This window comes from Coloeus monedula (assembly GCF_965178545.1).
Source record: "Coloeus monedula genome assembly, chromosome: 6".
NCBI lineage: Eukaryota > Metazoa > Chordata > Aves > Passeriformes > Corvidae > Coloeus > Coloeus monedula.
This window is the reverse complement of record NC_138786.1, coordinates 59,508,376-59,530,929: the sequence shown is the minus strand read 5'-3', so window position 1 is coordinate 59,530,929 and position 22,554 is coordinate 59,508,376. Positions and strand designations below refer to the sequence as shown.

Sequence of the window (22,554 nt, the reverse complement as noted above, 5' to 3'; positions counted from 1 at the left end):
ATTCAGTTCTATTTAAATAGATATTACAACAATAACTGATAAAAAAAAATTTGCTAATAAACAACTTCGAATGCACTATAAATAAATTTAAACAATAGAAATAAGTAAAATAATTTGTTGTAACAAGTACATTTCAATCTTGTGAATATAATCCTAAAACTTTATACTCTTTTCCCAAAATCTATTTTTCACAGGTAATATTTATGGCCATATATGCTATACTAGTCTTGAGAAATTGTCACTATCTTTAATATTTCCTCCAAGTAATTTACATCCTCCAGTTCATGCAGATAACACAGACTATTTAGAATTCAGCACTGTTCACATTAATTAGAAAAAGTTTTAATCTAATTACAACAGGAAAAGGGCAGCACTCACAACCCCCTGAATATTATGCAGATAACAATTTATTACTTTTTCTTTCTTCATATCACTTATTTTCAGGATTACCCTCCAGTTCATATAAGCATTCTTGTATGTTCTTGAAGCCAATAACAACAAAAAAATGTGGACCATTTTATAAACCTCCATTATAAGTGCATAATTAAACACAAACTGATCTGCCCATCTTTTGAAAACATCTTTCCATCTAAAGCAGCATGTCCTCAGTGCCCCCAAATACCAGACTAAAAAGAACATTCAGCTCATAAAGCTCTAAAGACACTTATTTTTCTTCCTAATTTAAATATTTAGAATTTGCTGAATGCACATCTTGCTGACTTGAACATATCATCAAATGCTTTGGTGCAGAGAGACTATATCTGAGGCACGGTTTTGTAAAATACATGAATTAAATTTATTTTATGATTTGTAGTCATGATGTCTTATAATTAAGCTCAGGAGAACAGATCAAACACTTTCACATTGGAATTGAAAGTAGTTATCTAAAGAAGCAATTTAAAAGTAATGCTTCTTTGGCTTGTCAGCTCAAATTAGTGAAAGCCAAAATGGCTTAATCATATACTCATAGAAAGCCAATTTAGCCTTATTTTTCACCAAATTTAGAACTCTGAACAGGAAGAAGAAAGATAAGCTACTAACTGAGTTAATTAAAGGCTCTCAGGCATGCAGTTTCTGCTGCCTTGGACAACTGGCAAAAAGAATGATTACAAAAGACTCAAATCCAATGTTTAAAATTACCTAAATTTATGACTCTAAACTGGTATTTAGGTATCTGGAGGGGTCTGCCGTGACTTTTGCACCACGGGGCCAAGCAGTCTCCACCCCCTCACAAGCAGAGCAGTGCAGGTGAGCAGCCTCTCTAAAACAAAGATCAGTTTTACTTTGCTAAATAGAACTTCGGGGGGTTACCTTGGCACAGCACATCTGGAACATTTCAGAGAGAATCTTCAGGGTCTTTTCTTTATTTCATTGACTGTAGGCAGCTACATTGCAAATTAATAATTTCTTTTAAATGCTGAGTCTAATTAATAAAGATGGAACACCTGAGATGCCACTCACTGAACAGAATTGAAGTTGCAATTAATGCTGACTAGAAGTTTGCCCACAACTAGTCTTAAAATGGTTTTAGACCAGGCTTTTCTGAGTCACTTACTCATTTTTCAGGACCTAAGACTGAATTTGCATGCTTTGTTGTTATTTTGAAGGGCATACAACAGTATACAAAAACTTGATTTGTATATTCTGATAATCCTATTTAATTCATATTCACAAATAAGGAAAAGCATAAAATTATCTGAATGCTTCTAACTGTTACCTGAAAACATTATTGTTTTTATTTATGGGGCTTTTCTTGAAACAGGAGGCAATCTAACAATGTTCTGAAAAATTGTAATAGGCATTTGGGAAGCAACTGAATTTCAAGAATTCATATTTTATCGTATTTTATTGGCAGCTACAAAATAACATATGATCTCAAAGTAATGTAAACAAAAATTCTTTTAATTATTCAGTCATTTATAAGTGACTAAAACCCGAAAATTTGCAACAATTTTTTAATGCAGACAGCACTAGTTCTGCTGATCAGTTTAGTCAGTTTCATCAGTACTACTGCTGGAAACCTCATCTCATGTGATCATAGATACCTCTCATTTTCTGTAGCTTCCCCTAAAGCTTTAATTTCATTTTTCAAATATTCTTCATGCTTTTTAAGAATTGCATAGGTGGGCTTCCAGCTGTGGACAAAGTAAACAAAAAACAAAGGCATATTAGTGGTCTTTCTTAGTAAAAAAAAATTAGAAAAGAAGACACCAAGCTACTTTAGCTAGCTTACTAGAACAAATGATTTATTAATTTTTTGAAAGTTAAACATAAATGGGTTTAGTACAAAAATCTTTTGCAGGCATACATTTATTTTGTTAATATTTTCAAGCAGCAAATTCAGGAAAAAAAATATATATTTAGAACTAAGAAAGATTACAAAGCACTTTTTAAGGAATTAATGGAACGAATGTCACAAATTTTTGGAGCTAATGCTAAATAATGAAGCATCTAAATCCACATATTAGGTCCTCAACACACCACCACCAGTAAATACTTAAGATATGTTGAATCTTCTTGTTGGAGACAGCCACAACTTCATTCCCACCAGTATCACCAGCACCCATCTCATACCTAAATGGAAGCAGCAGTTACAAACTCAGAATTTCCTCCATTTGCTAAGCAAGTCCTGCTCAGAAAGCATCAAAATTATTTTTTCTGCTGCAGATGGTTCTGAGAGCAGAGCAGCTTCACAGAATACTTATGACTACTGCAATAGCAGAACTTTCTCAACATCCAGGCATTAGAGATACCTCTGCCTTGGATATGGGAATACAAGAAAAACAGGCAGATAGACTTTCTGATTCAAGTGAAATTCAGATGTGATCTTTAGGACAGGCATATTTAAAAGGTTTTGAAAAGAAAACATCCTGTCTGGAAAAAAAGGAATAAGATGCATGAACCATCCAGCACTCTTGGCACAAACTGTTGGACAGCACTGGTGATTAAAAGTGGAACTACAGAATGTTATTTCACCTTATCTACTGCAAATTCTGCAGAAAGCTGAATTTCAAAAAGGTCAGATTTTCTTAAAAGCAGAAAGCAACATAATTATATAAAAATGTGCTTGCACACCAGACACTGTAATGTTCTTTTACTCAGAAAACTCCATGACCCTCTTTGGAGGAAAAAAAAAACAGATGCAAAATTCATAGAGATTTTATTAATCAGAGTACAAGCCATGTTGCAAGTTACATTTTTTGTTCACATCTATTCTGTGGACATGGAAAAATGTAGGACAAGAACACTGGTTTGTGAACACAACCAGGTATGCAGGATTCAAGCAGCACATTTACTAGTTTGCTAAATGCATCACTGTTTCATGAATCTCCTTGACAGCCATCACAATTATTTGTCCTTCCTTTCATCAGCCAGAGTATAAAAAAGATCTTTATCCACACTACTCAAAGCAATAGAATTATCCTGCAGTTTGGCTAGTGGGACAAGACAACAATTTGTTTTCCTAACTAACAACATTCTGAGTTCATGTGGCTTTTTTTAAAATTATCTTCTTTCTACTTCCATGAAATCCCACCATCCTTGCATCCAAATTTTAAAACTGTAAGAGAGACAATAAAATTGGAATAGGTTCCAACAGCAGCATTTCACTACTTCTTACTGCTCTGGGATCAACATTTCTAGTTTGAATCCTTCAAGAAACTGAATATCAGCAAAATGTCATCACTTGTCTGAAAATGTATGTTTCATCTGGGCCATTTTCTGTCTTCAGGTCTTTTTTACCTAGACCAATATGGATTTCTTTAGAAAGTACAGTATTATCCCAATACATCTGTCCCATATATCATATTTTCTCTAGACTTGTTGAATATAAGAACTTTGTATTTTGTTCAAAGTCTTCAAATCTGCTTCAATATACTCATGATGTCTCATAACCCAGACAAAACGTTGTTTCTTTGAGAGTTCTATTGAGTTCTATCACTGGCAATTAGTCAGCTGTGAGGGTGATTGTGACTCCAAAACAGTATCTGAATTTACAAAACCAACATTAGAATCATGTCCAGTATAAATGGAGTGTCAACTAGAATAAATTTTAGAAGTTTGGGGTGACTCTACTGTGTAAGTGCTCTAATTGTCTGATCTTATAGCCAGGGCTTGTTTATTACAGTTTTCAGTCTGTCGTTAAATGACATTTCCAATAATTTAAGACACAAAGTCTCTACTCTTCTGCAAGCATTGTCCTTCTATGAATACATGCATTCATTAATGAGTCACTTCTCATTTTCAGTCTCTTTACACTAATGCCATTAATTATTCTTTTAGGACTTGAGCCAAAACCCATTGAATTCAATGATTAAAATTTAGATCAGATCCTTAGTTCTACCCTTAATTTTTTACTTCTTCATTTGCATCACTTAACAGTTTATCATTTGCAAACAGATTTGCAGCTTCAAAAAGATATCAAAGGAAGCAGTGTGGATAGTTTCATAAACTTACATAAGTGTTCATTTTATACTATATTGGAGGCAAGAACTTAATGTAATGGAAAAATAGAATTTTTTTACCACGGTCAGATCTTTTCCCAACTCTTTTAATGGTAAAGCTACAAATCAGTATTGAATGGCAATTCATTCAAATAAGCCAGCCACTACACCCACTTTATTCACTAATGATTCCATTCTTTCTTTTTTTTTCTGAGAGTTCAAAATAAACCTAGAAAGGACCTCAATGCCGTCTTTACTTCCCTTTTTTTCCTAGAAACACCCACACTCTCCATTCACATTGTAAAAAAAAAATTCAAATGTATGTCATAGATATTTTTATTGAAGCATTTACCTTTAGGTACAGAATTGTAAGAAAACAAAACAGAATTTGCCAACAAATCATCACTCCAGCTGCTGAGGAACTAGTCAGATTCTGAAGAAATGGAACACTGTGATGGATTTTATCACCTGGGACAAACTGGCTGTATTGTCAAATATAGATTTGCCTTTTTAGCTACCTTTGCAAACACCTGAGGTTTTAATTTTTAAAAATTACGTGTCAGGAAGAAAAAACTCCTTGTAGCTGAATTTTCTTTTAAAAAGTTTCTGATTACTAAGATCCAAAAGTGATCAGCATTTAAAATTTGAACTAATTATCTGATACAAACATTTATGTAAGGAAAACTGTGAATGACAGGCCATTGCATTCATCAAAAGATTGTGCCCAGAAGACAAATTTTGCCGTCTGGAGCAAAACTGATACTAGAATCTGCCAGCAGAAGTACACACATATGTGTGTGTAGAGGCAGTTATGGCACATCTTGTGTGAAAATATGTATAGAACAGAAAGTAACATGAAACACGTTGTGAACAAAGAATAGAAAGATGTTCAATTTTAGGAGGTCTTTTTTTAAAAGTATTCTTAATATTGGTCAAATTTGACAAAGCTCAGATGCCTTCAAGTGTAGAAAAATTATGCTTCTATTACCTTACTACATGAATACTTTAGCATGCTGCAAAGATAGTACCTGTGATCTGAAAACTGGGGATTTTAATAAAAAAAACCCCAAAATTAAATGTAGTCTGCTTTTCTATAATTCTTCCTCAGGGGATGGGTAATACTGTAATTTTTATACCTAAAGATTTGCAGTTTAAAAAGAACAGGAGAATACTAAAGTTTTCTTTAACATCACTGCTGTCAGAACAAACCCAAACATATTTTTCCTTCACTTCCTCACTGGCTTCCTTAATGCCAGCCACAACTGAGAGTTCAGGCTCTTCCATACTTACGCATCACAGTTCTTCTTGCAGTTCTCATTCTGCTTTTGCAAATCAGCAAGTGCTTCATTGCTGGTTTTTATACTTTCCTCCAACCAAGCAATCCGATTCTTTTTTTCTGTGATTTTTGCAGTGTACGCTGAAATTAAAAAATAAAGAATTATATCCATGCATTTTCAACAAATCCATGAAATAAAAAGCCTACATTCAGAATGATTAAAAATTCCTTCCAAAAAACTTAAACTCCATAATGCAAGGTGAGTGGACAGCCTGCAAATAAGCAAAGTAACAACAAAGTGAGTTAAAACATAGGGATTTTCAGCTGCATGGTACTTTAATGATCATCTAATATTGTGAGACTGACATCATTTGTGCTGTTTCTAAATCCCAGTCCTTCTAGAACTGAAGTAACTATTAGTGGTATTCCCCAGTTCAGTGCTCCCACTGAAACACTCCAAACCGTGCACTGCTCACTCATTCTCTAGCCAGAACCAGGATACTCTTTCAAACATTTGTATTCTTTTGCAGAAGCCCAGAAAGTCAAATGTTCTGACTGGGAAAGTTGACTACAATAAAGGAAAAATAAAAACATCACTATAGGCATATAAGCAATTAGTAGAAAACAGAAAGAGAAAAATTAAAAAGGAATTTTACTCAATGTAGGAATGAGTAATGTATGATAAATTAATACAGGACACAGGTTAATTAATTAAAAAGTGCATTGTAATGACAGGTTCTCAAGGACTATGATATTTGTGGAGATTCTTAAGGCAAACTCTTAATTCTGCCTCTTCTGACAGCAGGCAGCTGATAGCACTTTCTGAATGAGTAGTTAGGGGAGAACCCATGTTGTTGAACATGATCAGTGTTCTCTTCACAAGTAAAAGCAGTGAAAGCTATCATGCATGCTCACCTTGCAATGCAATAAGCAAAACTTGCTGAATATTTTTTCTCTGCATTTTTAAATTCTTTTTTTTTAATGCAAGATTTCAGATTTATCAGTGCTAAATCATCCCTTGCTATCACTGCTGCCCTGAAGCACTAAATGCCAGAGCAGGTGGCCCTACAGAGAAGTCAATTACATCCTGCCCTTCTCATCTACTCAACTGGGAAGAGCATCTTAGTGATGCAAGATGGGCCTTGAGTTGTTGGAATTACTGCTCTGGAACTTCAGTTCATCCTGAAGTTTGGCTCTGGTTTTGCACTACTTGCTATATATTAATTTTCAACAGCCTCTGCATTTACAGCAGAAAATAAACCACTTCTCACAGAGAAATGTCAGTCAGTGAAAAGTAAAAAATTCTCAATGTAATTTAATATCTTGGGTTATCCTGAATCATCCTTGGGTTATCTTCAGTCCCTTAATATTTTCAATGTCTAAAGTCAGTAACTTGCCTTTACTTAGCATGAAGTATAAGTATTGGACAACTGACATAGCTTCATTTCTGTAAATAAACGGCTGAATGTGGCAAAATCCTGTAGAAGACTTACTGAGATTTACCAAAATATAACATAACACTATTAACAAAATATACACTTAACATCTCATTTATCATTTTTTACAGATAAGCACTTCTGTGAGCTGTTCAACTCACCCTTTGCTTTCACAAGGACCTGGTGGGTGAGATCCATCTCACCCAATGTTAGTGCAGAGACCTGCTTCAGAGCAACACACCCATGGCTGCAGCTACACCCAGCAGAGACAACTGACATTTTTAAAGTTTACTTTATCTAACTCACTTTAAACTGTTTCTTCAGGATAAGATAAATCACACTCTAAAAGTGCCTATTTCCCTCCACTGGTAAGAAAGAGACTGTAGCCAAATAGCCTGATGAATCTCACACCAAAAGTCCAAGGCTGAATGCTACAGCTGTTCATCTGCCAAGTAATACACAGAGACAAAATTACATCAGTGTTACTGGTTTTTGCTAAGTTTTTGAAAGACTTAACCCAAACTGCTAAAAGCCTGAGTGTTGGCTGTGTGTTTACACATATTTAGGTATCTCTGAACTGAACACAAAAGCAGCTATGCCATGTTACTACACAGCCTTTGGATTTTCCCTAAGAGCATGCTCATTTACCCTAAGCCTGCATAAATGTTATACAAAGCCTCATCTCTAAGGTTCAATTGTGTGACTGGAGAGTTAAACCAGAATTCAGGGTGTGCCAGATTTAGTGTTACAGATGTTTTCATGTTTAAGATGCTTCAATTTAATTGTGATAATCTTCTTAATGAATAAGTACTTGCTTGGACGTATCAGTGAAGATGATTAGAAATGTTAGAATCAAAAAGAACATAAATTAGACCAGAATTTTCTCTTTTTCTTTTTTTTTTTTTTTCCTGGAGGCTATGTGCTTGACTATCTACCTATGAAGTACCAGTGGCGAGCACAGATGTTCTCAGATTGTTTGTGGTAGAGAAACTATTCTTCAGACATTCTCATGAGTGATTCCACATAGCAGCATGATTCAAAAAATCAGTCCAGATGTAAATCCATAATATTGTGTTGTCCGTAAGCCCCAGGGGAGAACAAATTTGATGCAGAGCAAGACTTTCTCTATGGGTTTACCGTTTTGAATTTCAAATAAAGTAACCAGCTGCTTGATTGCAAAAAAAGAAGAACCAGGCTTGAGTACGTAGTAGCAACTGAGAGAACTTTCATTATTTTAAGAAAACAGAAAGAGAGAAGAAGCAGTGAGGCAGAGGTCCAAATCTGGAAAGAACAAAAAACATGAAGAAATAAAGGGAGGCAAGTGGCAGATGTATTGAGCAAGCACAGCTGAATCAAAGGGCTGCCAGTGACTGTGAGGAGCTGCAGAGTCAGAGCAGGAAATGGCGCAGCATGAAACTGGCTGTCCATGAGGCAGCTGAACAGCCTCAGCTAAAAGTCGTGAGCAAAAGCAAAGTCTGCTGGGGAGAATGAGCAAGTATTGATGGCTAAAGATGAGGCAGGGTGAGAGCAGGACACGGGACAGCTTCCACTGTTTATCCTGCTTCCGCCCCTGAGGCACAGAACATGTCCCAGGACTAATGAAACAAAATCAGTGTCCAGCATCCAATAAAACGGTAATTTATCACTACTCACAATTTATCTGATGATCCACATGTTCCTTAGCAGAGCGAGTTTTTTCTACCTGGAAAGCTGAAGAAGAAAATTAACCCTTTGTTATATACATATATACGAATGGAGCTGTGAAACAACATATGCTGTGCAGCATTAATTGCACAAACTCTGATAAACAAGTATTTTAGCAAAATATCTAAAGAGCAATTTTACTATTAAATAGCTGTTAGTGCCCCCCTCCACAACCTCCCAGCTAACAAAACAATATGTAGGGAAAGAACAAAAGCTTAATTATTACACATTTATTTGAAGTTAACATAACTGTTTAAAGCAGAAAATATCACGGTATGCAGTGCATAAGTAATTGTTAATTAAAAATGTATGGTATAATGACCTACCAAGTTTGACCAGAATTTCATCCAAGTTGATCGAAACCTTGTCACTCATTGTTTAAACTACAAAAGTAAAACGCAATTCAAGGATTTACACAGTCAAAAGCTTTGTTGATACAATAAACGAGCCAAAATTGCAAGACAATGCCACACATTTTAACATAAAAGGGAGAAAAGTAGTTTTAACTGCATTTGCATTACTATCTAAACCACTTTAGTGGAACCAAATTTCTCACTCATGGTGGTAAGGGACTTGTAAGAGTCTAAACCACAGTTCGGAATAAAGGAGATTCATAATTTAGGTAAAGCGTTGCTCCTGGAGCAGTTCTGTTTGAGAGGCTTAACGTTCTCAGAAGGCATGAAGAATGCAAGGAGAGATGCTTGTGTGCAAAATGCATAGCGTGTACTCCATCTGGTTACTAAGCCTATGGACTGCAGTGCTGCTGATGGAAAAGTTCCTTGAGCACTCTGCGCACTCCTCCCGTACAACCACCACGTCCATTTAAATCAAAGGTGTATAAATGCTAAGTGTGATTAAAGACACAATTCTCATAAAATGGAAAACGGATTGTAATAAACTCTTTCTTCTGTTTATATCATGCTGCTATGTGCAGAAATTCAGTTATGGGTTTTTAAAGAGATGGGGGATGATGGAGATCTCTAAAAGGGATGCAAGCACCGTGTATCAGAACGCTCTGGACACCTCTCCTTAGCTCAGCTGCATTAACAGTGAGCGAAGTTATCTGGACTTTAACTGTCCCACAGTGGCTTCCCCATCCCACTGTGAGAGAAGCAAAGCCAGGACAAATTTGGGATGAGGATGAGATCCTAATCCAGGATAAAGTGGAATAGAAAACAATTGCAGAATTTAACTAAAGTGGCATTAAGGCTACATCCTGCAGCACTGAGGCTGTGGGAGCGGGAGGGGGTGGAGGCAGGGTTTAAAACACTGGGTGTCTGACAGAAATGAATTTGTCTAATAGTTAAGGGAGGATCAGAACACCTAATCCAAGTGACTGGATTACCACAGGCTGTGATAAAAACTCCGAGAAAGAGATAATAGTTTTACCAAATGTATTTAAAAGATTGAAATCCTAGTTCCTAGTGCCTGGAAACACTTAAGATTGCAAATAAAAAATCTTCTGAAAATACTAAGAAAAATACTAGGAAATACCACCTCAAGCCACAGATCAAGGCAGAATATTTTTGCTTTCCCATCATGTGAAAGAAAATCCAAAGTAATTCCTTCTGATTAAAAAAACCAAATCGTTTGGAGCATGTATTAAAAAGCTGTTCTCTAGAAAGAGTTTAACAGTGTTTATTAGCTGGTTTTCTGAAACTTCCCATAAAAACTGCAATATATTGGGGCAAATACATTTTATTTATTGTTTTATAAACTGCAACACAAAGTTCCTCAATAGAGCAGACTGTATAGATGTATATTATTAAGATAGAGACTATTATATAATCACATAAAAATACAAATAATTTTACCTTTCGAATATTTTTGTAGAAGAGTACTAATGCTTTTGTAGAGAGAAAGAGGTTTTTTTTTTACTGTAGTTTAGCAATAAAACTTACGAAAATGATAAAGTTGCAGAAAATAGTGCTTCTGAAAGCATGCATATGTAAACTACTCGTTATTCTAGTATTGTTAAAATGAATTAGTGTAACTGCAAATGTCAAATGCTTTTCTGTGCTGTGAATTAAGAGGATACAGGTGTCACTAGTAGAAAGGGCTGAGAGATTCAATGGCACTGGTAATAAATACAGTGTTTGCAGATTTTAAAAACAGTAGGTAACACCAGCCTGCAACAAACTTTGGATATCTGATGTCTTCCAGGATATGACTGTAGCAAAGACTGATTCTTGGACATACTGCAGAAAAGCAGCATCAAACCATTAGCCAACTCAGGGTGACAAATTCAGACGAAATTCTCCTGTGTGGCTGATATTTTTGTTAAAGATAAATATGTAACACACGCGACTGGGTAAACCAGCTTCAGACTGCATCTATTCTTTCTAATGGGAATATTCAAAATGCTGCCAGGAGAAAAGTATTATTATGCATTTTGCATTTTTGCACGGCATTAATGTAATTATATGGAATTCAATCACGGCAATAAAGTTCCATATATTAGAAGATTGTCTTGGGTGCAGAACCCACAAGCAAACTGTCTGATGTGGTCTCAAGCCATTACAGCACTAACATTAATAATGCTATTTCTCCATAACCCGTCTGGCAACAGCCACGTTCTTCATTAAAAGGCGGAAAATACCCATAACCTGTGAGGCAAATATCTTCCTTAAAACCCACATCTCGATTCTACCAGTTGTAGGCTATGAAACAGTACTCATTTCAGTTGGCTCTGTATGAATAATTTTTAATTTAGCGAGGCTCCTTTGAGAGCAAACCTGTGCTTCCCCAATGCCATTCATTACTGTTTATGACTGTAAAGGTTGTTTGAATCTTCCTGAAATTTAGAAGAGCTTACATTTCGTGACTTTTTATCTCTGTTGATAAAATAAAAATGTGCTTCTCCTCGTATTGTTTACGCTCCTCTGCCCTTCTTTTACCACACCGCTTTAGGAAACCCATGAGGAGACCTGAACCCCGTGAGGAGACCTGAAGCAAGCACCCACTGGATTGCCACTTTTTACTTAGTCCGGCACATACCAAACAAAAGGATTTTGCTGCAGATTACTCCCTAAAGTCCTGGGATTTAAAAATTAAAACTATTTTTGTCAAAAGAGAAAAAAATGGGAGGAAACCCCCATCCTGCGGGGCACCACAGGGGCTGCGGAGGAGCGCCACAAAATGGCGGCGTGAGAAACAGGGGGCGAGTCCCCTGAGGGCGGAGAGCGGGGCCGGGGTGCTCAGGGGACCCTCTGCCTTTGGGGGACCATCAGCACTGGGAAAGGGACCAGAACGTGGCGGCCCCGCATGGTCTCGAGCGCTGCCAGAAGGGAAAGGGTGAGGAGCCGTCCAGAGACTCACCCAAGGACGCCAGGCAAAGGGACCATAGCCCCGCTCACGCCCGGACGCTGCCCCTCAGCGCCGGCCACGCCCCGCGGGGCAGCCCCCGCGTTCCGGGGCACCTCAGCCCCGCCGAAGGGTGCGGAGAGGGTGGCAGGTGCCACCTGCCCGCCGGGCTCCGTGCCGGGGGTGGTGGGAGCTGGGGTGGTCGGGCAAGCCCGGAGCAGGTTCAGCGGCCGGGAGAAGGGGCTGAGCCCGTTCACCCAGCGGAACCGCAGCGCCCGGCCGGGCGGACTCATCGCCAGCGGCCGCGGCGCTCCGCTCCCTCAGGGCACATCGGCGGGGCGCGTGTGCCCCCCAAACTACCCGTTTGCCTGAACAGTGGGACTTATGAGGGAAAGACCAACATTTCTGAGGGCTTCGGGCGAAAAGCGATGAGGATGCTCCATCTACCGGGGGCAGCGCGCAGGCGGGCGGTGGCCGGGCGGGGAGAGGAGGCAGCGCCGCTAGAACGGGACATCGCCTGGAAACCTACTGGGGGTTAATTACACACATCCACGCTCCGGGATGTGACACAAAAATAAGGAGCGGCAAAACCTAACGTGCTTTATCCAACCCTCCACGTCCCACTCGTGTTGCTGACCCAACTGGTGGAAATCAGCCTAAATCCTCCCTCATGGGCCCGGCCCTCAGATAGTTAAAAAGGGCATTAAAGCATCTCCCTTCTCATCCCGGAGCGCTGTTTCACACTAAGGATGCTGCGGAATGCCGCCGCTCGCCTCAACACAAGTTGTGTTCACAAAATTGTGTGCGTTTGTTTGTTTATGGAAGTGCAGCATTACAAGGCAAAAATGCATAGCCCGGGCGTGCAAGAAACTAGAAAATGCTTCCCTCCACGCTTAGTTGTTTTTTCCTCCCTGTTGAGATTACTGAAGCAGAGGATGGATTTAAGATTATCAATAAGCAAAGGAAAATAAGTTGGGCGGAGGGGCACAAGCTGGAGGGAGGACAAAAAGATCAGCCGATAAAAGAAGAAAGGATAGAGAAATAGAAACAGGACTGAAGAGAGAGAGACACAGAAAACTCTGCCAACTGCAGCCCAGGTGTCAGTCAGATGCGATGCTGCTTTCAGAACAGTCAATTCAACCAACAAGAAATACAGCTTCAAAGAGAAATAGCTGACCTACCTGGTTTCAGATCAGACATGAAGAAGGGAAATAAAAAAAGAGAGGGATATGGAAAGAGACATGTTCTTTTGGAAGCCAGATGTCTGCTCCGTGTACCCCGCTGGTGGTGAGACTCTGTCCTTTCCAGGAACATCTCCGACCCATCTCCCTGCCTGTCCCGGAGGGTGAGAGCGTTGCCCTGCTCCCTAGGGATACTCGAATTCCTAGATGCCCCTGGGGCCCTGCATTGCCACTCCGTCTTCCCAAAACATTAAATGCTTTCTTACAAGGAGAAATAGCTTCAAAGCTTTATCCTGCCGTAAGCAATTCCTTAAAGACCCTCTAAACTTCTCGGAATGGGAATTTAACAGCAGAATAGCAGGTAACTTCAATGATGCTCATTAACACCTCCCCGTGTCCCGGTAATTTAAGTAGCGGTGCCAAGGGAAGCTGAGGTTCCCACAGCTCCAAGGACCCCAGTTCAACCAGAAGGTGGTCAGTCAGTTCAACAGGCTTTGGGGAAAGCCGGTAGGGATTTCCCGGTTAATTCCTGTCCTGTTCCTGTCCTGCGGCCTGTCCCCACCGGGGCTTGGCAGGGCTAGGGAGCTCCTTCACCCATCTATTTATTATAAGGACTCCCAACCCGAGTTTATCACTCTGCACCCACCAAAAATCCACCTTCAGAAGCTGCAGAAAGAGGAACTTTGTATCTCACTGGTTCTGTCTTGTTTGTTTTCTCCTGTTTCCCAACAGAATCCCTCTGAAAAAAAAAACCCAGCTAACTCCAAAGCCATAAACAACCACTTTCATTACCAATGGCAAGCAGGAAGGGCTCATTTGTATTATCATCTCTAATCAGTGATTAATGGGTTGCATTACTCTGAAAAGAGACATGGTCAAGTCAGGGCTCAGAAAAGGCTCCCAGACCCTCTCCTCACTGCTGGGAGACGCCCGAGCCCATCATCCTGTTAGCAGAGGGCCACGGTGCTGCCTCTTGTTGAGCTCCATGTCCCTCTCCTGTGTTCTGGCAGCTCCCCCCAGCTCTTCCAGCTGATGGAGATGGCAAAGAAACCCAGGATCTTCCCCGCAGAGAGGACAGGGCACCCCGTGCCCCTAGCAGCATCTGTGATCGAGTTTGGAAAGGTCTCCGGAGGCACCCGGCCAAATAACCCCAGAAGAAAGCAGGGGGATGTCGCTGCCTGATTTATTGGGAAAAGGGATGGAAGGTTCCTGTCCTTATGAAGCTGCTCTGGGATAAACTGGCTCCTTGAAGCTGTAATGCTGTAGCCCAGGCAGATGCTCACCTTCAGCCGTGGCCCCAATCCTGTTTCCAAGCCCGGGGTGGTGCCTGACTCCCACATGGTACCCAAAGCTGTGGAGGAGCTCCCTGACAAGAAAAGAGGGACTCCAATTCCTGAGCAGCCTTCAACCGCAGCGAGTCACCTCCAGGAAGGGCTGGAGTCCAGCTCAGTGCCAGCGCTCAGGCCAGCCTGGACACTGGATTTCTCCCGGACTCAGCCCCAGAAAAATTCAGGCACCTCAGGGTATCTGACTGTGGTTCTTTACGTCCCCCAAACCCGCGAATTGTCCTCATTCCTGATTTCTGCTAAATAAGTGTTTTTGTGGCAACCCTCTTTCCCATCCTGGGAGAAGTTGTAATATTTAAAGGACTTGAATGGGAGAGGAGAGGAGAGGAGAGGAGAGGAGAGGAGAGGAGAGGAGAGGAGAGGAGAGGAGAGGAGAGGAGAGGAGAGGAGAGGAGAGGAGAGGAGAGGAGAGGAGAGGAGAGGAGAGGAGAGGAGAGGAGAGGAGAGGAGAGGAGAGGAGAGGAGAGGAGAGGAGAGGAGAGGAGAGGAGAGGAGAGGAGAGGAGAGGAGAGGAGAGGAGAGGAGAGGAGAGGAGAGGAGAGGAGAGGAGAGGAGAGGAGAGGAGGAAACTTAATGGGGGAGAAAAAGAGAAAAACACGATCAATCAAAAAAATTTCTATTTATTTGAATACTTTGGGATTTTGTTGCTTTTGTTGAAATTTTCAGCGAAAATCCTGATGGAAGCAGATTGAAGATTGTACAGGAACATCTCGTTGTAGAAGGAGATTTGGCAGTGTGTGTATTTACCTGCAGGTGAAGGCAGCAGCTAAACAAATCCCAAAGGATTTCAGACTTTACAACCAGGTTCATAGCTACACCGTAAAGAAAATTAAAGATCAATCTTGGGCGGTAGATCCTTTCTGTCTGCAGCCATGGTCTTGACCAGGGCCCTGTACAAGGAACGTCTTTCCTTACCAATCTCAAAATAGTTTAGATTTTTTGAGTTTTCAGTACATCTTTATTTTAACATCAGGTATGCCAGCCATGGCCTGATACTTCGTTTGACAAGTAACTTAAATAATACACAGAAGGACAAAGATTTAATGAATATACAGTGTGAGTATAGAAAGTGGGTGAACATCTCTCCCTGTCCAACAGCATTTTAGGGACTTCAGTGCTTTCAACAGGTATCAGGACCTTAAGTGAGGATCCAACCTGCTCACTCTCTCTAATATTAAGCAGATTACAGCTTCAAATGTAACTTCATTTTTAGGAAGAAATTGAACGATTGATAGCTGTTATTTCAACAGTTATGACACTCTTAAAAATAATAAGGCACGTGAAACACATCAAAACACAGGTCGCTTCCGTACCGAGCATCCCCCACTACAGCATCCTGAGCTTGAGATCCTCCCTCCATCAAAGCTCCCGGATGGCTCGGTGGGAAACGCTCCCGAAAACCCCATCCCCCCTCCCCGAGGGGGGCTGACATTTCCAGTAACCTTTTCTATCCGCGAGAGCGGGCACTGTCCTCGGGCTGAGCATCCCCCGCCTGCTCCGAGCGAGCGGGGTAAGAGCCAGCCGGGGGAGGACAGGGAACCTCCCCGCTTCCCAGTGCCCGCTCCAGCCCCGCCCGTCCCGCAGCGCTCCACGGCACCAGGCCGGATCCTGCCGAGACCCATCCAAGGCCGGAAAATCCCGGCTGGTTTCCCAGATACCCGCCCGAGGGACTGCCTGCGCTCCGGTTCTGCCGGTCAGCATCCCTTAATGAACTCCAACATCTCTGACAATCCTACGGAGACTTTAAAGTGAGGCTTCTCCTTCCCAAGGGTATGTTTTAATACGCTACTTAACGCCAATCAAGTGCTTTAAAAATGTATTCGCACCTCTGCTGCATTTGGAAGCTCCGTCTAGATAAATAATCCCCGGCGACTGAGATTCTAGGACCCAGCATAGCTGGCGAATCCTTATACGAAGGTGTATAGATATGTTGCTCAGCGTATTTTTGCTTTAAGGCTCTGAGGAGAGAGGAATATGTCCTGTCCTGAGGCCAGAACATCGTGTCCATGCAGGCCGCTGAGATGCTACAGATGTCTGGTCATATTTTTGATAAATATTTTTTCACGTACAATTTTATTTCTTGCTCTCCAGTGGGTTCGTCTCTACAGCATTAACTCCTCACTCTACCTGTGGCAAGGGTCAAGGCTGTCACCCAAATAAAAGCAGTTATCTTTGCCGGCTATTATGTCAGGAGCAGGGTTTCTATTATATGGGGGGAGGGAGGGGGAAAGAAGATGGGGGGAAAAGGCCGAAATGAAGTGGGCACGGCCAAGTGCATCCCCAGGCTCGCCCGCAGCTCTAATAAGACCTGGGGGCTGAGCCAGGAGCTTGGGCACCACAGGAATCTCGGCTTTCCCGGATGAGGCACCGCGTCCCACGGAGATGGGGTCGCCTCTGGGGTCGCTGCGATCGCTGCGGGTCGCGCTCCGGAGGCAAAGCCCAGCCCTGCCCGGTCCGGAGGTAGAGCTCTTGTGGAGCGGCGGGGCAACGCGAACCTGCCAGGGTCCCGGCCATGGATAAAATTCCCTGGGGTCTGGGAAAGGGATGCGGGGGCCCCCTGGAAGCTGATCTCTCTCGGCCCTGGTAGCTCAAAGCAAGGAGCCCCAAGAATCTTCCCCAGGCAGGGAACACCGGACTGTGCCACTTCCCCAAAACAGAACCCATTGTACCCAGCTGGAGAACAGGGGCTGGGCTGGCTTCCCTCTTTGGGTCACCCTTTAAATGGTTAACACAAGGTTCCTGGGTCCATTTCGGTGTCTCTTTTCTTTCTCTTCCTCTCCCCTCCCAGCAGTGCTGCCAGCATCGCCCCATGCGGGCCGGTTTCTGGGGAACAAAGGCTGGGGACCTGGGGGACAGCCCCTCACCCCTGCGAGCTGCTCTTAATGAGGATTCATTTCTTTAGCCTACAGTCCTGGCTTTCATTATGGAGCCTGTCTCACCCTGTTCATGGTCATTAGGCTGCAGCCCAGTAACTCCCTCGCCAGATCATGAGCATGATTTTAAAAAATAGAAAAAAAATTTAAAAAAAGACACCTTCAGTAATATTAGTAATAATCTTCATCATCACCATCCTCATCTGGCCGTTCTAAACTACCTACCCATTAACACAGGCTTTCTACCCTTCTACATCTCTCCCAGCAGAGGTTTTTCTCCATCAGCCCCGTCCCGGGACGCTGCCAGGGGCTCGGTGGGCTGGGGGGCGGCGGGGCAGCTCCTGCCCGCGGGGACGCTCGCGGAGCCGCCGAGGTCGCCGCCTTCTCACCCGCTCGCTGGGGAAGCCCGACACTCATACCGAGGAGGGCTGGAGGCTTTGTAAATTCCTGCCCTAAAAGGTTATTTGGGATCTTTCGTTGACTACGTCAAAATATTGTTTTTCCCTAACGGAGAAGACAGTGGTGGGATGGAAGGCTGGAAGAGGACTCTCAGCAATATTTATAGATTATATTCTCCTCTTCTCTAATTTTTTCTCCCTTTTTTTTCCCCCTAAGGAGATCGGCAAACTAAACCTGGGTAAAGGTGAAGCCGAAAAGTCTCCCCTTTCATTTTTTTTAAGTTTCTATGAAGTGTCTCTGAACTCGTGAGTTTTGTGTGCACTTTATGTCTCCCCAGCTCTGTCGGGTTTTATGAAAATGAGCAGTATTGAAAGCTTTTCCATCCCGCTAGCTGTGAGCCTCACATAAATGATGTAAATGGCTCGAAGGGTTTTTTTCAAGTGAACTGTGTAGATCTGTGAAAATAATATCAGGGTTTTCCGTCAGAATGAGCTTAGCACTGTACTGAGGCGTACCATAATCTGACCCGACACCTCCGACCATCTGCGCTATCTATCTGCCTTCTGATTTACCAAATCTTCACAAGCAAAAGACAAATTGTACTTGATACTAAAGAAAAGACGGCGAGCCTCAGTCCAGCTCCATTTCTGCGGAGAAATGATTGGAGAAAATGTAAATCTGTTTAATTTCGGTCTACAAGCAACTAGCAAAGGAGCTTTCTTAAAGAAGGGGGAAAAGGAAAACAAAAACAATAGAGGGGGAAAAAAGAATTGGGGGGGGGAAAGACAACAACAAGAGATCAAATTAAGAAGGGATTTTTTTGACAAGCATTCTAGAAAAAAATACATTGCAAACAGCAGAAGGGAGAACATATTGAGCTTAATTCAAAATATATGCTGCCTTCCCGAGCATAGTCCTTAATATTCCCGGGAAGAAATTGCCACTGGGCAGCTGTATGTAGAATAAAGAGTGGCTTCTTGATCATCCTCCCGTTCTCTACAGAAAATAAATCGTATCCTCGCAGCTCAGAAAGTGATTTCATCCCACTCCGAGACGTCTGGAGCTGGTCCCCCTCCTCCGAAGGGGCGGCCGGGGCTCACGTCGCACCCAGCCCTGCGGTCGCTCTCTCGGGGCACCGAGGGGGGAAAAAAAACCCGCGGGGAATGATTACTGCGAGGTGATCAATATTTCAAAAGATTCCCGAAATCTGCTTTAAGTCGCTTTCCTGACCTACAAATGACTTCTCACTCCTCGCGACTATTCTCGGCGTCTTTTCAGGACTGTTCAGCCGAAAAAAATAAGGGTTTAAATGTTAAAAAAAAAAAAAAAAAAAAAAGCTTTGGTTGAACGGGGAAGGGCGCTGGGCTCTTTGCAGATAATTCCTCGTCTTATCAGAGATGGGAAGTCATCTACAGGGAGAACGGGGAGAGTTTTTCCCTAAATCTCTGCTGTTCCTGACGTCCTCCCGCTGCATCCATTGTCAGTGACACCCCCAGCATCACGGTCACTGTTATACAGGCAGTTTTTTTATCTGATTTATCAACTCTGCCTTATTCCCCTCTCCGCCCGCGGGTGCGCGGAGCTCTGTGCGAACATCACAGCTTTACCGGGGAGAGTGTGGGGGTCCCGGCCGCCCTATGGCTGGGACCACTCCCTCCAACCTGCCGACAGCACCCTGCAGCGGGAGTCCCCTTCCCGCCCCGCAGCCTGCCTTCCCTGGGCCGGCCGGGCGGCTCTGCCCTGCCCGGGTCGGCGGGACAGAGCGGCGGGGTCGCGGTCCCCGGGGAGCGGCCGGGGCGCCGCGCGTAGCGGGGCGGGGAGCGGGGCGGGGAGCGGGGCGGTGCAGGGCCTTCCTCCGTGATTGGCAGCGGCTGACAGTGAGTGGCAGCCCCGCCATGGAAACCCGGGAGCCAATCTGCCGAGCCCGCAGCAAATCAGCCTCTCCCGCAGCAGCGCGGCGGCGGCGCGGAGCTGCCCTTGTGCCTTTTCTGCTTTCCTTTTTTTCTTCTTCTCTTTTTTTCCTCCTTTTTTTTTTTTTCCCCCCTTCCTTCCCTCCCCCCCGCCCGCCCTCCCTCCCCGCTCCATCCTTCTCCGCCTCGCCCCTGCCCACCACCCCCAGTCGCCGGAGCTGCCGAGCGGTTCCCATCTCCTCTCCGCCCTCCTCCGTCCCTCCCGCGGCAGCTCCGCCGGCTCCGGCAGAGGCAGCAGCGGAGCGAGGGGCGGCCCCGGGGCCGCTGCCCCTTCCCCGCCGCGGGGCTGTGCGCGGTGGCGGCGGGCATCGCCGGGGGTGCGCGGAGCGCGGAGCGGAGCCCGGCGCCGCCTCCATGTTCCAGCTGCCCATCCTCAATTTCAGCCCGCAGCAGGTGGCCGGGGTATGCGAGACCCTGGAGGAGAGCGGGGATATCGAGCGCCTGGGGCGCTTCCTCTGGTCCCTGCCCGTGGCCCCCGCGGCCTGCGAGGCGCTCAACAAGAACGAGTCGGTGCTGAGAGCCCGGGCCATCGTGGCCTTCCACACGGGGAACTACCGGGAGCTCTACCACATCCTGGAGAATCACAAGTTCACCAAGGAGTCCCACGCCAAACTGCAAGCCCTCTGGCTGGAAGCGCACTACCAGGAGGCGGAGAAGCTGCGGGGCCGACCCCTGGGGCCGGTGGACAAGTACCGGGTGAGGAAGAAGTTCCCGCTGCCCCGCACCATCTGGGACGGCGAGCAGAAGACACATTGCTTCAAGGAGCGGACGAGGCATTTACTGCGGGAGTGGTACCTGCAGGACCCTTACCCCAACCCCAGCAAAAAGCGGGAACTGGCTCAGGCCACGGGACTTACCCCCACGCAAGTGGGCAACTGGTTCAAAAACCGCAGGCAAAGGGACAGGGCAGCAGCCGCTAAGAACAGGTAAGGTGCTGCCCGTCCCGTCGGGACACAGGTTCCCCCTTAGGGAGGTTTCGCCCCCGCCCGCCGAGGCCGAAGGCTGCGGGGAGGCGGTGCGAGACTGCCGGCAGAGGATGGGGAAACGAGCCCGGGAGATTTCTCCCCGGGAAATGCAGCGAGATAAAGCAGAAGCAGCGGGAATGACTTCGTTTTAATAGGGGAGGATCCCCGCCCTGGGCTCCCTCTTGGCTGCCCTGTGGGGGAGCGGGACAGGGGGAGCAGGAGAGGGGCCGCCTGGAGCCACCGGCTGGAGCTGGCGGCAGACGGGCCGTGTTCAGGGGCCGAGCGGAGACAAACCCCCTTCAAAGTTTTGCCCGGACATATAAATACCGGTTTGAGATATGTCCATCCTGAGAAGAGCCAGCCATGCCCTCTGCGGGCCGTGCCCCAGCCGCCGTGCCCTGTTCCTCCGCTGGAGCCATCCGGGAGCATTCCTTGGGATGTTGTTCTTATTTCTATTTTAAATACATAAATATATAATAGAAATACTATATATAATTTTTTTTTATAAAATATGTTAGAAAAAAAATCACGGCTCTAAATGAGGAGTGTTAGCCCAACGCTAGTGACACAAGCAGACTCGCCGGCAAGAAGGGGAGGGAGCAGAGTTTCCCCGTTATCTCCTCTCCAGGATCCCGGAGCGGGGTAAATTCCCCTTGTCACCCCTCAGCCTGGCTGTCGCACGTCGGGGACGTGGGTACTCTCACCCGGAGCCCTTTTTTATCTGCTGAGGGAAGATGTAAGGCCTACTGGAGGGGAGACGCCGCCCGGGAGCTGCTGCAGGGAATTACTAACCCCTAAGATGAGGCCCGGTTTGGGGGCAGATTACGGAGGAGGGGGACAGCCTTCCTCTGGGTGTGCCAGCCGAGGAGCGGGGCTGACCCTGGGGTGAGCACTCGGTTTGTCAGACAGAGCTGAGGAACTGGGTGCCCACCCAGCTTCTCCTCTCTGCAGTCGCTGGTATAACCGGTGAGAGCTGGAGGTCGGGGGCAGCGGCGTGGGGGTGCCGGTCGGGGGAGCCCCTGGGAGGGACACAGGGGACACAGGCGGGTGCCGGGGTGCGGAGGGCGGGCGGTGATGCTGTGTGTGCCGCTTCCTTGCAGGCTACAGCAGCAGGTCCTAACGCAGGGCTCGGTGCGCTCGCTGCAAGCGGAGGAGGAGAGCGGCGGGGAGGCGGTGGGGGCCGCCTCCAGCCCCGCAGCCAGCCTCTCCAGCAAAGCGGCCACCTCCGCCATCTCCATCACATCCAGCGACAGTGAATGTGACATCTGACACCACCGCCATGGCAAACCGGGGCGAGCGGGAGGCCCGGCTCACCGGTGCCTGCCGACACGGCCAGAGCAGCGGGGCTGGCAGTGCCCGGCGCGGGCGCCGAACGCGGGGTACGGGGCGCTCCCCGCGGCCGCCGGCCCGCGCCTCCCTCCCAGCCCTGCAGCAGACTGCATTAAAAAACATCATTAAAATCGTTGTCGCCTTTATTTCTAAGGATTTGCAGAATTGATGCCTAAAAAGAAATAATTAAATAAAGCCCAGAAAACGTAAAAAAAAAAAAAAATCATCAAAAAACCGAATGCCAAGTTGCAAAATGTCTGAGCCCCTGCCCTTATCCCGCAGGGTTGTTTCATGTTGAACAGACGCAGTTCTTCTGGTTGGGTTTTGCTT

At 44.9% G+C, this 22,554-nt stretch overlaps 2 protein-coding genes across 2 annotated transcripts in view; one reads left to right on the top strand and one right to left on the bottom strand.

Annotated features, from left to right (window-relative positions):
• Positions 1-12,454, bottom strand: part of LOC309574125 (protein SIX6OS1) — a gene marked incomplete at both ends in the record, with an annotated part of 28,477 nt that extends 16,023 nt beyond the window's left edge. The window contains 2 exons of the mRNA XM_082283478.1: positions 2,046-2,135; positions 12,177-12,454. Of these exons, the coding sequence (XP_082139604.1) occupies positions 2,046-2,135; positions 12,177-12,454 (368 nt within the window). The remainder of the gene's footprint in view (positions 1-2,045; positions 2,136-12,176) is intronic.
• A 7,830-nt stretch (positions 12,455-20,284) lies between these two features.
• On the top strand, positions 20,285-22,164 carry SIX6 (SIX homeobox 6; the record flags this gene model as incomplete). Its single annotated transcript, XM_082284131.1, has 2 exons — positions 20,285-20,856; positions 21,996-22,164. 2 exons carry the CDS (start codon positions 20,285-20,287, stop codon positions 22,162-22,164), a joined length of 741 nt encoding a protein of 246 aa, XP_082140257.1.
• Positions 22,165-22,554: the final 390 nt, after the last annotated feature.